Source organism: Macrobrachium rosenbergii, chromosome 3 (genome assembly GCF_040412425.1).
Source record: "Macrobrachium rosenbergii isolate ZJJX-2024 chromosome 3, ASM4041242v1, whole genome shotgun sequence".
NCBI classification, from domain to species: Eukaryota; Metazoa; Arthropoda; class Malacostraca; order Decapoda; family Palaemonidae; genus Macrobrachium; species Macrobrachium rosenbergii.
The window spans coordinates 76,276,398-76,294,225 of record NC_089743.1 but is presented as its reverse complement, the minus strand read 5'-3'; the positions used below and the strand labels follow the sequence as shown (position 1 = coordinate 76,294,225).

General features: G+C 33.6%; 1 protein-coding gene across 2 annotated transcripts in view; it reads left to right on the top strand.

The window, feature by feature from the left end:
• Nucleotides 1-17,828, top strand: part of LOC136825907 (polycystin family receptor for egg jelly-like) — a 237,431-nt gene that overhangs the window by 152,512 nt on the left and 67,091 nt on the right. For both annotated transcript variants that reach the window (XM_067082800.1, XM_067082799.1), the window contains exon 24: nt 9,750-9,915. In XM_067082800.1, the coding sequence (XP_066938901.1) occupies nt 9,750-9,915 (166 nt within the window). The remainder of the gene's footprint in view (nt 1-9,749; nt 9,916-17,828) is intronic.

The following is a 17,828-nucleotide window of genomic DNA, read 5'->3' as shown; positions in this document are numbered from 1 at the left end:
CCATGTGCTTCAGTGCAACACTTGTTCATATTTCTCAAAAGGTACTCATCTTTACCAGAAAATCGTATGGGATGCAATCAGAACAATATGTGTAACATTGCAAATTCATTTCTCATCTTCTCGTATGGGACAAAGCTTTTACAGAAATCTTAACATGACTCGATTGCTGTTCCAGACCTGTCAACACGTGAATCAAAACAAAGCGCTTGCTTATCTTAATTGATGACAGATGGCACATCTTGTCTAAAACTCTAATTTCTCTCTTCTGCTACTACGCTGTTATCAAGAAAGATATTATTAATTCTAAATTTTGCTGTTAAGTTATCTAAATCACCAACTCTTCTGAGATCTGATATTATCCAACATATGATGCTTCAACAATTATTATTATTACACATAACACATGATAAACAGAAGAGTAAATATATCAAAACTATGGAGAAACATACATATTACAAGGCAACTTCATGAAATTCCTCCCCCCAGAAGATTAGTTATCCCGGGTTTAAATCCAACGATTCACAACGGGATAAATAATCTGCTATGACATTATCTTTCCCTGAAATGTATTTCACTTTTACATTATACGGTTGCAGGCATAAAGACCACCTGGTCAGTCTCTTGATTGTTATTTTTCATCATATTGATGAATGAAATAGGGTTGTGACCAGACAGCACTAAAATTTCTTCATTCCTAGGTCGGTTCACATACATTTCAAACTTTTTCAGTGCTGCAATTAATGCTGACGTTTCTTTTTCTACGGTGGAGTATATTTTCTGATGTGTTTTCAACTTTGAAGACATGAAACACACCGGATGTAGAATACTGCTGTCATCTTCTTGAAGTAGAACAGCTCCACTTCCACTGTTGGATGCATCAACTTGTATTACAAACTTCAATAAGAAGTCTGGAGCTTGAAGCATTGGTCTTGAAGTTAAAATGGGTTTAACCTTCTCAAATGATTCTGATATTCCGGATTCCAAACAAACTTTGTTTTCGGACTTGTTAAGTCAGTTAGGGAGCTACTATGGCTGAAAAATTTGGACAGAATCGGCGATAAAATCCAGCCATGCCCAAAAATCTTTGTAGCCTTGTAGTAGGGGGGGGGTTAGATACGGATACCCTCTACATTAGCGTCAACTGGAGGAGAAGGCCTTTTTTGTCTTCAAATCCCAGATACTGAATAGTTGCCTTTCCAAACTCACTTTTTTGTAAATTGATTGTTAGTCCTGCTTCCGTAGTTTCTTGAACACTTTCCTTAAAATCTTCAGATGTTCTTCCCATATATTAGTATAAATCACAATGTCATCAAGGTATACACCCACTCCAAAAAATGAATCCTAGCAGTTGATCCATCATTCATTGGAATGTTGCAGGTGCATTCATCAGACCAAACGGCAAAACAGTGTATTGATATAGCCCAAAAGGAGTAATGAAAGCTGACAGCAGTTTAGCATTCTCATCTAAGGGAATTTGATAATATCCTTTCAACAAATCTATCTTGGAAACAAATTTAGCTTGCCCAGTATTATCAAGTAATTGATCAATAAGAGGCAAGGGGTAATTGTCAGCCACACTGATGGAATTCAGTTTCCTATAATCAGTACACATCCTAAATGAGCCATCTGGTTTTTCACTAACACAAAAGGAGAACTGTAATGACTTGAACTGGGTTCTGCTAATGCATGCTGCAACAAATATTCAACTTCTTTCTTCAAAACATCTCAATGAAAAGGTGATAAGCGATAAGCTCTCTGTATAAAAGGTTTTCCATCTTCTTTGACCTTTATCTCATGCTTTGTCAGATCGGTATGCCTAGGTACATCTGCAAAAATTTCAGGGAAACTTCAAATCACCTTACTTAATTCACTACTTTGCTCAGCACTCAGATGTTTTAGTTTATTCTCCAAATTTTCCAATATGGAAGAATTGTTTATCTTGCTCCCAATTCGTAGCCATCATCATCCTCTGTAGATGAAGTTGTCTGTATTATTGACACTGTTTCAGTTTTAGTCTCTGAGAAGTAAGGTTTCAAAAGATTCACATGTATCTTCCTCTGTCGTTTCCTTCTTCCTGGTGTTTCAGCCACAAAAGTTCGATCACTTAACTTCTCTATTCCCTTATAGGGACCTTGAAACTTATTGGTAAGGGGAAATCTTTTCATTAGTAAGAACACTAGAACTTGCTGTCCTACACTAAAATTTCTTAGCTTAGTCTTAGCATCATATCTCCTTTTCATTTTCTCTTGACTTATTTTCAGATTTTCTAAAGAGAATTTTCTAATTTCTCTTAACCTTTTCCTTAAATTATTCACATATTCTCCTTGGGTTTCCTCTTGATTTTCTTCCCGTGTCTCTGCAAGAATCTTCAATGGACCTCACACATCTCGACCAAAAATCATTTCATTAGGTGAACATCCCATACACTCTTGATAAGCATTCCTAACTTCAAACAACATCAAGGGTAAACCAGCATCCCATTCTCTTCCTGATTCATAACAATACTTAGTTAAAATACTTTTCAAAGTCTGGTGGAACCTTTCCAAGGTTCCTTGAGGCTGTGGATAAGCAGTTGATAACTGTTGTTTCACTCCTAACAAGTTCATCACATCCTGGAACAATTATGAAGTAAAGTTCGTTCCTCTATCACTTTGCACAATTTCTGGTATTCCAAACTTGGAGAAAAACTCTCCCAACTTCTCAGCAATTACCTTTGCACTTATAGTTCTTACAGGAATCGCCTCAGGATACTTTTTCACTGGACACATTAATGTTAACAGATATTCATTTCCTTTCTTCGTTTTTGGAAGTGGCCCAACCACATCTATAATTACTTTGCTAAAGGATTCTCCTCTGACTTCTATGGATTGTAGGGGAGCTTTCTGAATGGTTTCATTCAGTTTTCCAGCTATCTGGCATATGTGACACTCTCCACAGAACCTGCTAACATCCTTGTGAGGTCCAGGCCAGAAAAAATACTTCATAATCTTCTCAACAGTCTTCCTGGTTCCCATATGTCCAGATTCGTGCACTGCTGCTACCACTTCCTTCCTCAATGGATATGGAATCAAAATTTGATTATATTCAGCCCATTCACCATTTCCTGGTATATCTGCAGGTCGATGCTTCCTAATTAACAATCCTTCCTTTAGATAATAACAGGTAGGAGTTTTTTGCATCTCTTCATGATCAACAACTCTGATGAACAAATCAGCCACGTTGTATCCTCCTTCTGCAGTTCTATTAACTTCTCTCTAGTCACTTGACCAACTTCAAGGGCTGAAATCTCAATATCTGCTAACTCTGCTAATGTAGTTTCACTACTATCTTCAGGAACTGACTACCTGAGTCTCTTCAATAACAACAGGATCCTCCTCTTCTTTGGAAATCTCTTCATTGCTAACACTAGGGGAAATGTCACTTTCTTGGAACAGCTCCTGTAAGCTCAAAGATCCTTCATTTGATCCTTCTGTTGCAGGTAAATCCTCAGTTTCTTCATTTGCAGATGTAGTTCTCTTCATACTCCTGTTAGTTACACAACTTGGAAACAGGTGTGGGTTTTTCTTCTCAAAATCTACCTTAGGACTAATCCTCAGTGGTTTGTCTGTCACTATTAAACCACTAAGACAAGGAACGAATGGTACACCACCAACTTCATTACCCAGTAAAACATGCACACCTTCAACAGCTAGTGAGTCCTTTACAGCAAAATCAACATTCCCTGTCACCAATTCACAGGACAGGTGCAAGTGGCATATAGGAGTTACCTCTTCTCCTCCTATACCCTTCAAAATAACTGAATCTCTAGTGAGATTCTTCTCCAACTGTGGGTGAGCACCACGAACTGTGGTTACTCCTCATATCATGTAATACTTTGACTGGTACCTGCACACTCCCTCCTTGAGTTGTCAGCATATCTTCATAGATATATGGCTTAAAAGCCTCCAAGCTGCTCAGCCAATTACTGCTTGAGGTTACATATCCACTGGTTACTAAACACTCTGCTTGTTTAGTCTTAGTCTTCCCAACTGTCTCAGTCTTCCCCACACTGCTCTTCATAGTTTGCTTCACCTGGTTACCTTTAACCACTTGACCAACTAGTTTGGTTTGCTGTTGTTTATGGTAACAATCTAGACTGTAGTGTCCTACTCTCCCACACGTGAAGCAGACAACATTAGTCTTCTATATCTGTCTTGAGAAACTGGATGATGAGGATTTAACATTCAGTCGCTGAGGGGTATTACCTAGCTTTTTACTGGCATTGCCCTTAGAAGGATTCCCAGTAGTAATATCCCTGAAATTTGGATGAGACCTAAAACCATAGATTTAACTTTAGCAGCCTCCAACCATCGTTTGAAACATCATCTTACTTTGTAGGCATAATCCAAGAAAGTCATCTTGTCATCCTCTCTCAAATATCTAAATCTTTCATTGTAATATTCAGGGGTCATCTGGTAAACTTGTAGCACATTGTGTTTGAGTACCTTGTACTCTTTACATTGATCAGCTGATAAGGCTAAATAGGCACTTCTTCCTTTACCAATGAGAAAACACTGTAACAAAACTGACCATTTATCTTCTGGCCATGGCCATCCCATACCTGAAGCCACTTTTTCAAAGTAATCAAAAAACTCATCTGGAGCTTCTTCTGTAAACTGGAATTAACTTCTGTACTCTTACCACATCAAATACAGGCTCTTGAGTAATGCAGATCGAGCTTTTATTAACTCCATCTCCCTTTCATGTCTTGCTTGTTCTCTTTCTTCTTTTGCTTCTCATTCTCTTTTTGCCCTTTCTTCTCTTGTCTTTCTCTTTCTTCTTCTGCTACTTTTTCTTATTCTCTTTCTTTTCTTTCTCTTTTCTCTCTGTCTTCTCTTTCTCTTTCAGCCTGCATCTTCAGCTTAATCAAACTTTCTTCTGCTTCTATGCGTCTAAGCTCTGCTTCTGCATCACTTTTCTCTTTCTTTTGCTCTTGCTTATTTATAAACTCTGCCTCAGCTGCATTCAACAACTCTTGTGCCTCTCCTAACTCTTCATCTATTTTACCAGAGTCCATCAGCGCATGGATTGCAATACATCTGATTTGTGCCTTAATCATACCATTAGACACATTACCCCCACATGCCACTGCTAAAGCAGTCCACTGTGACTTAGTCAGGTTGGATTCAGATAACTCTTGGATGGAAGGAGCTGCTAAAAACTTCTGAACATCAAACAGAACCATTTTCTCTAATATATTCAACTAAGTAATTCACATTATAATATTAAAATAACTATGTGGTCACTCTCCTATCAAAATATATCGCTAACACCACCAGTATAAACCATAAACCAGAGTGATATTTTGTTTTGTTCCTAGGTCTGGGCACCAAATAATATATTGTCACAATGTGTACCAAGTACCTGGTTATTGCACAACTAATCCCAGAATTCAGAAATTTACCTCACTCCAGTCAGATACCTGAACTTGGATAACAATAGGAATTACAACTGAGTACTCTAAAGGTAACAGTGATCCCTCAAAAAGCTCATTAATCACATGAAAAATCAAACTAATTTTATCAAAACAAGTGTGAGGTATCAACAATTAAACAAGAAATATGCTAGGGTAAAAGGGCATCTTCCATCAAACAACTTTAACTGTTTCACTGGTCTTAATTCACTTCAGCAAAACTAAAGGAACAAAACAGGTTTATCACTTTGCCTTATGCACACAAATAATCCTATTCTCTGGTGGTCAATAAATGAAACACTGTTTTTAAAAATTTTAAATACAAAAATTTATTTTTAAATTCAAAATTTTATTGTTATAACTCACAATCTGAAGAAATTTAATATTACTTGAAAATAACACAAAATTGAATTAATTCTTGAGTTAAATTATTAAAGAAATTAAATCACAAAACTTTAAATTTATCAAGAAATTAAATTAATCAAGCAAAATTTAAACTATCAAGAATTACTCAAGATTTGAAAAGAAAATAATAGTAAATGAAAATTAAATCAAGTATGCAGTGTTAAATTATCAAGAAATATTTAAAATGCTAAGTAAATAAATGTTAAATCACCAAAATATAAAATGAAAAATCAGGAGATTGTAAACACCACAACGCACAAAAATATACAAAGATTTATTAATAATAATTTCACTATGGCAAAATTTCCCTAATATACCTTATTATACCATGGTAATAATAAGTAAAATTCTCTACCTTACACAGGCTTGTAAAAACTTTTGCAAAATAATTTGAAATGCAGCTGCTTTAGATTCACAAAATACACTTTTTTGTATGGCACCTTACCAAATATATACACTTTTCCTACATTCAGATCTCAAAAGCTAAGTTTAATATCAGTGACCACAAATATTTTATGTTAAAATTTCTCTCTTTTGAAGAGAGAGAGATAGAGAGAAAGAAAGAGAGAGAGAGAACCAACACTAACAGTCTCTGAAATCAGAATGAACAAACTTTAGGATTCCAGTAGGAAATGAAACAATCAAAATACGACATTAAGGTATTTATTTTGGGAATGAGATACGAGAGAAAATTCTAGAAGAGGGAAGATGACGTAATCGATCGAGACGTGCTTTTACCCTCAAAAAGGCATATGTGACTCAAAAAAAAAAAATCATATGGGACACGATTAGAACAATACGTGACCAGAGCAGTGCAATCTTAAACATGATGCATTGCCATGTGCTTCAGGGCAACATTTGTTCATATTTCTCAAAAGTTACATGTCTTTACCAGAAAATCGTATGGGATGCAATGAGAACAATATGTGTAATATTGCGAAATCATTCGTCTTCTTCTCGTATGGGACAAAGCTTTTACAGAAATCTTAACACAACTCGATTGCTATTCCCGACCTGTCAACACATGAATCAGAACAAAGTGCTTCTTATCTTAATTGATGACAGATGGCACATCTTGTCTAAAACTCGAATTTCTCTCTCCCGCTACTATCCTATTATTAAGAAAGATATTATTAATTCTAAATTACGCTGTTAAGTTATCTAAATCACTAACTCTTTTGAGATCTGACATTACACTACATACAATATTTTAACAATTATTATTACACATAACACATGATAATCAGAAGAGTAAATATATAAAAAAAACTGTGGAGAGACATACATATTACAAGGCAACATCATGAAAGAGCTTCAAGTATTTATCTTTTATCAGCGTGAAAACAACAGTAAAATGTGTTCTCTTAAGGCCCGGTAGTTTTGATTAAAATACTATTCTTCAATTGTATTTACTGTTTAGTTTAATGGCATATTAAAGTTTACAGGAGTTTCATCCATGTTGCCGATGCACAGTAATTTACAGTCATTAGCAGCTTGAACATTGTTTTCTCAGCTTCAGCTACAACTTGCAGGTTAAATGTAGCAGTATATTTCCTTGCTGATCTTTTCTCCATAGCAAATAAGGGTATACTGTAATGCAAAAGTATATCAGTCGTATTCTACTTAATGTCATTTGTAACAACTACAGTAATTGTTTACTGTAGTACAATGATTGAAATATGAGCAAAACAGCTGTTGTTATCCAATTCTGTTTTTCTTAGCCAAACAGTTGTTTCTTGTTCGGTTGTTTATGACTATATGCATTTATGCAACGAGTATAATGTTGCTAACAGTACTGGAATCATTCTCTCTACTTTTTTTAACTTATTTAACTAGAAGATGGAATAAAGAGATGGAGGAAAAGAAGTTAGTCTCTTGTAATTTGGTCTGTCTCGCTGGCTGATTGTACGCTGTTGCCTGTGCCCATTGCACGCAAAATCAAAAAATATTTTCAAAATATTGTCATATCGATATTAATTGCTGACCCCATCACAAAATTGAATTATTGCAAGGCGAATTATCATAACTCAAGCACTACATGTATTATATATATATATATATATATGTGTGTGTGTGTGTGTGTGTGTGTGTGTGTGTGTGAAGATAAAAAGGCCCATAAAGCACTGTTTGAACGTTGCAACCATATATTTCGAGTACTTCCTTGTGTGCCCCTGTTCACTGGTAAAATATTGACAGGTGATTAGATACAAGGGTATATATACAAAATGTATGTAGGTGTGGCAGTAAGTCTCATTGGTATGCAGGTGGCGTACGACACGTCGTAACCCTGGAACATGCATTGTAAACTGGGAAATAATTTCTGATGCATATATTTGAAAAGTGTTGTAACCTCAGAATGTCAGCCTTTTGTATGTAGAGTAGCAGGTCAGTAAGTTGGGAATTATGAAAGTTGTGAACACTGTATACCATTGTGTCTGGAATTATGTACATTACGGATGGCGCATACCCGTCTGTTGCTTTCCCCACCCAAAACCCTGGTTCCCAACAGGGTCCCCCTTACTGTTAGTATTTTTTTTTTTTTTTTGCACCACCGTATACAACAATGATTTCATGACAAATATCAAAACAGTGAGCTATTTTCATTATGTTTCAAAGCTTTTTTTTTTATCAAATTCGGCATACTTTCAGACATTCACAGGTTCTGTTAATCGAACCTAGAATATTGCATCTTGACCTAACATAACCCAACCCAACCCAACCTAACCTAACCTGACTTAGGGCACCATGCCCTGACCTGGCCGGGGGTTGATTGAACCCATTAAATCAAACGCGTGGATGCGTTTGTCCTGCCGACCAGATGATGTGTTAGGACACGTGCTTCAGCAGCGGCCACGGCCTAATCAAACAGACCAAAACCTAATCAAACCTAGAAGAACGTGTCTTGACCTAACCTAACCTAATCTGACTTAGGGCACTGTGCCCTGACCTGGCTGGGGGTTGACAGTTTTAACACAGTACAGTAACTCGAACATATTGACTGGCCTAGGCTACCCCTTAATGGTAGTAGGTCCAAATTGTCATAATTCATCTTGCAATGACATAAAACTTACAAAAAGAGAGATGCACCTCTTACCTTGCTCAGAATTGCTGCTGTCCAACCATGAGGGTACCATCAGGTGAATCGGAAGTACTTGGTCCGGGTCATCTTGTTATCGGCCGGGAAAGTAAATATGTACAGTATGTCTAGGCTAGCCATTTATGCTGTATGTTTTTTCATTAACACTCTGGTGATGGAAGCTCTCTTAATTTAAATTTTGTTCATTAGTTATGTGACTAAATAGTCCCAAAAGTGTCTAATAACTGAGCTATTATAATGAGTTGCATATGAAAGAAAAAATTATATAAATATGCAGAGTATTATGAAAATAGAACCACAATACCATTTCTATCATGCCATGTAGTAACCTACTATTGTAATTTACATGCAAGAAATTCTTAAAATACCTTTTATTTCCACTCACATAGCCAGATGTCTTTCTATTTACCTATATTGAGATGAAAAATAATTATTAAGAGCCCATCATTCATTCGAGTTTGACTGAGTAGACTGTTTGTTACAACCTTGTCATTTGTGCGCTTGTATTGATGTAAATAGTCATGTTTATGATCTATATAAGAAGTTGTGAGATTTCTTTGTTTGCATAAGCATTCAGATGTATTATTTAGTAGTTTGCATCTATATCAGAGTAAGCCTACGATATAGGAAACATTGATTACAGCCAAACACGAGCTAGCCTTTGTGTATCACTCCATCTACCTAAAACCTACATGGGTGAGTGAGCATATGTAATGAAATAGACTATAGGTATATACTGTATATAAGAACTTTTTGTGCCCTTATTTATCTGCCTCTCTCACCCTCTTCCCCCAGGAATGATCAACTTGAACAGTGGTAACAATATGTTCCAGATGCAAAGTTTTGTCTTTGCTGAAGGTACCTTTGAAATCACAGCTCAAGTATCCAAAGATACCAGAAATTCTACCACTTCTTTAGTGATAGTAGTTATGGCAAGCAACCCTCCAACCATGTCAATAAGGTGAGTGTAATAATCATGTGATGTGCACTGCAGAGACAAAGAGTTACTGAAATCCAGCATATGGCACAGCAATGTTGCCCTTGCTAAAAACAAAAAACCATCTAGCAATAATTCTTATTTTACTAACTGATCACTAACCTTTATTTTTTGGAGCATCAGGTCTACCATGCAGTGTTAATTAATCAGCAAGCATTAAAATTTTGCAATTTAGTTTTCTATTCAGACTATATATATATGATACATATATATACCTATATGGGGACTCCATATACCTAAAATATATGGGTATATATATGTATATATATAGGTATATATATGTATATAAGTACTTTTTATATACCCGACTATTTATCAAGACTCTCATCTGGCCCCCCAGGAATGATTACAGTATAACAAATGTTCAGATGCAAAGTTACAAATAAGGTACCTTTGACCTGCCATCAGCTCATTGTATCCAAAGCTCAGATACCAGAAATTCCCACTTCTTTAGTGATAGTTTTTAGTCGCAAGCAATTTCAACCATGTCAATAAGGTGAGTGTAATAACATGTGATGTGCACTGGTGGACTTAGAGTTATCAGCATATGGCACAGCAATTGTTGCCCTTACTAAAACAAAAAACCATCTAGCAATATGAATAATATAAATATATCACTAACCTTTTAGATGATATATATTCATTTTCTATCCAATGCATTAATGAATTTATACATACATATATATATATATGTATATATATATATATATATATATATATATATATATATATATATATATATATATATATATATATATAAATATATAAATATGTACATTATTACATATATATACATATACACATATACACATAACACATATATACAATATATATACATATAAATATATACATATATATGCATATATATATATATATATATATATATAGCACACATATCTATATATATATATATATATATATATATATATATATATATATATATATATATATATATATATATATATATATATATATATATATATATATACAATATGTTATGTTCTGTTGGTTGAAGAGTTAAATTGAATTTTGAATGTAATTTGCCTTAGGGGCCTACACCTAGAGCTCAGAACATGAGTATTAAATGTAATAATAGTAAAACTTACCTTGAAATTACATCTATTCAAAGAAAATGGGAAGGTCGCCTTTCATACCAGTTGGTTAGGTTAAAGTAATTTATTTACAAATTTGCAACTAGAAATTAATATGGATAGGCTGGCAGTCCAGCCATCAAGGCACATGCAGTGTTCAATAAAAGGTGTAATTACAGTTAGCCAATAAATAAAAGGTTAACATGAATCTTATAAACTGCTTAAGACTGGCTGACAAATTATTTACATTAGCACAACGATAACACTGAGAGGCCTAACATGTGGCCCTTGTACTATTTAGTTCAGAAGATGTAATTGAGTCTTCTAAGGCAATTGTTTTCACAAGGGCAGGGGCAGAACTTGAAGCCAGATTCCAGGATTCTGGAAAATAATTCCAGGTCAGCATTCATGTACACAAAGACTTTCTCTCACCTAAAATTAATTATTCACGATAGAGGGAGTTAACAATCAGATTTAATTAGCACATGGTAACAGTATGGTTTGAATGCTCTAATTATTATCACAGAACAAACTTAATTTAGGCTTGGAACAAGTCATGAGGGCAAATGTGCATGTTAGGCTGTGGGAAACAAAGGGACTTTGTTTGGGAGAATGAAAAGTTGGAAATACTGAAAATGGAGAGAAATTCAAAATAAGGAAAAGAACACTGGCATTACTCGAAACTTTAAGACATACCTTATTACATCCGTGCATGGAGCTCGCTTGCAAAAGATGAATTCAGGCCGCAGAAGTCCCAACACATGGCCAGTGGTAGGAGGACAGAACAGCACCAATTTAGCGCTGTAAAACTTCAGCTACCATGCGCTGTAGAGGCCTGGGGAGAAGTGAGTTGGAGAAAGATCATCAAGATGCCCCATTCAGTCCCAGGGACGGGCACAGGACAGCTGTTTATCTGGAAGAACAATAACAGCCAGTACAAATGCTGAAGGGAAATAGGTCTTCCGGTTAAGACTAAGGGTCAGCCTAGCAGCCCACAGCCCAATTACTATCCTTACTGGTCCTTGTGCCCTAACAGCTTTCTGCCCTCCAATATCGTAGATATTGGGATTAGGAAGCCTACATCTGTCCCCCCTAGTGGGGTCTCCTCCAGCTGCCAAGAAATTTTATTTCCTAGCTAACAGACTGAAGGGACGAATTTTCTAAATACGTGAAAATATACATATATGATATATAAATGTATATATATATATATGTATAAATATATGTATATATATGCATATATGTGTGTGTGTGTATGTGAGTGTGTGTCACGAAGTGTTCCAAATACCTGGTTATTACACAGCTAATCACGGAATTCAAAATTTTACCTCACTTCAGCCAGATACCTGAACTCTCATAACAATAAAAATTATGACTGAGTACTCTAAAGGTAACAGTGATCTCTTAAAAAGCTCATTAATCACATGAAAAATCAAACTAAGTTTATCAAAACAAGTGTGAGGTATCAACAATTAAACAAGAAATATACTAGAGTAAAAGGACATCACTCCATCAAACAACTTTTAACTGTTTCCGTGGTCTTAATTCACTTTAGCAAAACTAAAGGAACAAAACATGTTTATCACTTTGCCTTATGCACACAATTAATCCTATTCACTGGTGGTCAACAAATGAAACACTTTTTAAAAACATTAAATACAAAAATTTATTTTTAAATTCAAAATTTATAACTAGAATTCACAATCTGAAAGATTTACTTTTACTTGAAAACAACACAAAATTGAATTAATTCTTGAGTTAAATTATTAAACAAAACTAAATCACAAAACTTTAATTTATCAAGAAATTAAATTAATCAAGCAAAATTTAAACTATCAAGAATTACTCAAGATTTAAACAGAAAATCTTAGTAAATGAAAATTAAATCAAGTATGCAATGTTAAATTATCAAGAAATATTTAAAATGCTAAGTAAGTATATGTTAAATCACCAATATATAAAATGTGAAAAATCAAGAGATTGCAAACACAAGAACACACAGATATGCACAAAAGATTTACCAAAACAATTTCACTAAAGCAAAAATCTCTTAATATACCTTATTATACCATGGTAATAAGTAAAATTCACTTTACTCACAAGCTTGTGAAAACTTTTGCAAAATCACTTAAAATGTAGCTGCTTGAGGTTCAACAAAATACACTTTTTTGTTGGGTGCCTTTACAGCTTTTCCTACATTCAGATCTCAAAAGCTAAGATTAATACCAGTGATCACACTAACACTTTACATTTAATAATTTCTCTTTTTGAAGATAGAGAGAGAAACAGAAACCAACAAGAACAGTCTCTGAAATCAGAATGAACAAACTTTAAGATTCCAACAAGAAATGAAACAGTCAGATGACGTCATTATTAAGGCATTTTGGGAATGAGATATGAGAGAAAATTCTAGAAGAGGAAGATGACCAGGGGCATCATTTCAGATTTTCTCTTCATATGGGACAAAGATGGTTTACAGAAATCTTAACACGGGGTTTTTTGATTTTGAGCTGCCCTGTCATCTGGTTTAAAACTCGATCTCTCTCTCCCGCAAGCTATTATCAAGAAAGATATATAATTGTAAATAACACTGTTTGTTTAAATCATTAATCACTTTGAGATCTGAGTAGATAGATATTTCAACAGTTATTATTATTATTCAAGAAACATGATAAATTCAAGAAATATTCAAAACAATTTAAGATTGTACATTTTACAAAGCAAAACATGAATATATTTTTTTTTTTATTTTTACATTTATATAAAATATATATAAATCAAATTATATATATATGCCATATATATATATATATATTTATATTCCTCATTGACAGGTAAAATTCTTGGAAACAAATTCTGCTGGGCGCGCATTTGATTCTTGGGGGCAGTGAGAATTGAGAACTTTATTTCTGGTGATAGAAATTCATTTCTTGTTATAATGTGGTCACGGATTCCACAATAAGCTTTTGAATGTCCCGTTGCTAGGTATACAGTTGATTAGCCACATAAAATAAATCTTAAATCCTTGAGGCCAGCCCTAGGAGAGCTGTTAGTCAACACTTGTTCATATTAAACTAAGTATACTTAACTATCTTTATAGATAAATCGTATATATAATATTATATATATGTAACATATATATAAACCGTTTGTCTTCTTCTATATATAAATATTTTTTTTTTTTTTTACAGTTGACCATCACTAATCCAGCAATCAGTAGTTGAACAATCAGTTCCCACAAATTTCTGTCAGAGTATAATGTTTCTCACTAATTTTCAAATCTCCCGGTTTACGCTATTATCAAGAAAGATATTAATTTAAATAACACTGTTGCTAAATCATTAAACTGGAGGTGTTTGTAAATGCAGCATTTTACACTGTTCCATTTTTACATTTATTATTGTCTTTTGGCCTACAACACTATGATAAATCAGGAGAGTAAATATATCGCAGAACATTATACTGAACTCTATCCACATATTAACAGTATTATACAAACATCAACATAACGAATGTGTATCTTTTTATATTTTTAAAGTATATATATACTACATTATATCCAATTATATATTCTCATATTGCTTTTGTATTATAAATTGCGATAAATGTTTTGTTTTTGGAACTGATTGGTATGCTGTTTATTTCACCGCATTTAACTGTTCAGAGCGCGTATTTGATTCTAGTAAGCATAAATGAATATAGATACTTTGTTTATTTGGGACAAGGATATTTTTCATTATATGAAGTGTTTTTAAGTCGAAATATAACTTAAATATGTCTCGTTGTGGCATTAATTTAGTTATTTTTCCATTAATATATGACGTTGCGGGCCAGCGTCATATATTAACTTTTAATCATGTTTGTTTTGGTCTGGTTAAAAAAAAATCAAGATTCCGTTCACTATTTTCTCTTGATTTCATCATAATAATACGAGCTTTACGTATTTATCTTTTTCGGTGTGAAAACATATAGTAATTTGTATTCTTTATAGTAGTTTTGATTAAAATATATTCTCTCAATTTTATTTACAGTCGAGTTTCATCCATGTTGCCGATGCACGATAATTTATAGTCATTGGCAATGAAAGTTGTTTTCTCAGCTTCAGCTACAATTTGCAGCTTAAAGTTACTGAAGCTGTATATATTTCTAACGGTCTTTTCTCCGCAATAAGGGTTGTAAAAAATATATCAGTCGTATTGTGCTAACTTAACGTCATTTGTAACATAACGACAGTAATTGTTTGGCGCTGATGGTTGAAATAGAAGCAAAACAGTTGTTATCCGATACTTTTGATTATTAGCAAAACAACAGTTTCCGTTCGATTGCTATGTATGGCTTATGCAGGCTACGCATTTACGCAAAAGTATAACGTTACTAGTGTAATACTTTTATCATTCTCTTTTACTTTTTAACTAGCAGCTGGAATAAAAGATGGAGGAAAAGAAGTTGCCAAGTTGGTGAAAAACGCTGCCTATAAAAATCTAAAAATATTTTCTAAATATTTACATATGTATTAATTCAACCCCATCGACCAAAAAGAAAATTTATTCGAATTATCAGTAATATGCAAACCTCATTTGATAGTATGTCTTTTCTTTATTAACCAACTTGTACTGATTGAGGATATTTTAATTCTAAGATGAGAACACAATAGCTAATGGTTTCATACGGTATTCTAGCCTAGTAAATGGCTAATCCGGCAAAATGGCTAATAATGCCCTCCAGGTTATTATGATAACAGATTAGTAAAATTTCAACATGAAATATAATATAATATAAATATCCTATATATATATATATATATACCTATATATATATATATATATTTATGATATCTTATATATAGCATGAGAATATATAGGGCGATATATATATTGATAGTCCGAATGGATTTTTCTAAATATATTGCCAAATTTGAAGGAACCAAAAGTGCAAGTACAAAAAATTCTGTCAAATCATTAGGCTGCTTACTGACAGTAGCTAAAGGAGCTTATGGCTTGCTAAAAGAAAGCAGACAAGTAAGGTTTTGGCTGGCGATCTAGGTGCCAACGTGAATTTTTGCTCCACGCTCCCATATTAACAGTTTTATACAAACATCATCATGGGTCCCTGTGACCTTTATGGGGAAATTTAAGGATCTGAATTTACAGATCATAGCACAGATATGTATATTAAAGGAATCATTGGTCTTAAAATTATAAATCGCCGCTCAGGTGGTTTGTTTTGGCGAATCTGTTAGACTGTTTGGGTTGCCCAGTTTCACCAGGGTGGAAGGGGCGATATACCGTCTTCTAAGTAAAACGCTCTAAAGGAAGAAGACTTCTAATTATTTATTTTAAAGCGTCAAGGAGGTTAATCCATTGCATGACATCAAGGAAATTGAAGGAATCCAACCCACAACTGCTTGGTGATGTTTCAGTTCGGATTTTTCAATCCCATATCAATGAACTTGGATACACAAGCCATATATTAACGGAAGAAGCCAATTTTGACCAAGTTACAGAGGGATAAAAGTCAAATTTGTTCGGAAGTACAGCTCTTGGGATGAGTCTCAATGGCTAAGCCTGCTTTGGTCAGATGAATCGACTTTTACGGTCAAACAATAGAGGTCGTAATTTTTTTGCAGGTCATGCGACCCTCTTGAGTTTTGATTGCCTTGAAGGGACTTCAAACACCCTGATTATCTCATGGTTTTGGGAGCTTTTTGGTCATCCATGTAGCCAATGCACGATGTCTTTAAAAGAATGAAAAAGTTAACCAGTATAATTATTTCTCAGTTGATGTGTGACATTTTGCCTGATGCATTACTGAGGATACGGGTGCCACATGTTTTCAGCAGGATGGCGTAATTTAGGGCTAAACAGCTAAATCTGTCACTCATTCAGGATTGCAGAAGTTCCCTTCATCAATGATTGGCCTGGTAATAGCCCTGACATTAGCCCAATAGAAAACTTATGGGAGATCGTAAACAGGGATCTACAAGACAAAGATGTTTCCCGTCTGTTCCAAGGCTGGAGGCAGAAATTTACGCATCTTGGAACAACATACTGAAGGAAATGCTTTCATAATTTGGCCTTGTCTGTTTTAAAACGATTGAAGGAGGTGAGGAAAAGAAGGTTGTCCTACTAAATATTAGTGAATACTAATAAAGGCAATTTAGACTTAAAATATTTTATTAGCCTATTTACAGTTTAGTTATGTTGACATGTTTGAAGCAAGGGCGGACTAAAGTTTTGTAAGTACTTATATACATATATATATACCTGTATTTATAATTGTCTTTTCTTTATTAACCATATATACTGATTTATGATATTTTAATTTAAGATGATATATAGGGTTTATATATTATATATAGTAAATGGTAATAAATGGTAATCCGGCGCCTCCAGGTCCAGTATATATGATTAGTGATGGTCAATATATATATATATATATATATATATATATATATATTATATATATATATATATATATATATATATATATATATATATATATATATATATATATATATATATATATATATGTATATATATATATATATATATATATATATATATATATATATATATATATATATATATATATATATATATATATATATATATATATATATATATATGTATATATATATATATATATATATATATATATATATATATATATATATATATATATATATACATATATACATACATACATACATACATATATACATACATACATACATATAAGTAAGTATACCTATATTTTAGGCAGACCACTGCTATTAACAGCTCTCCT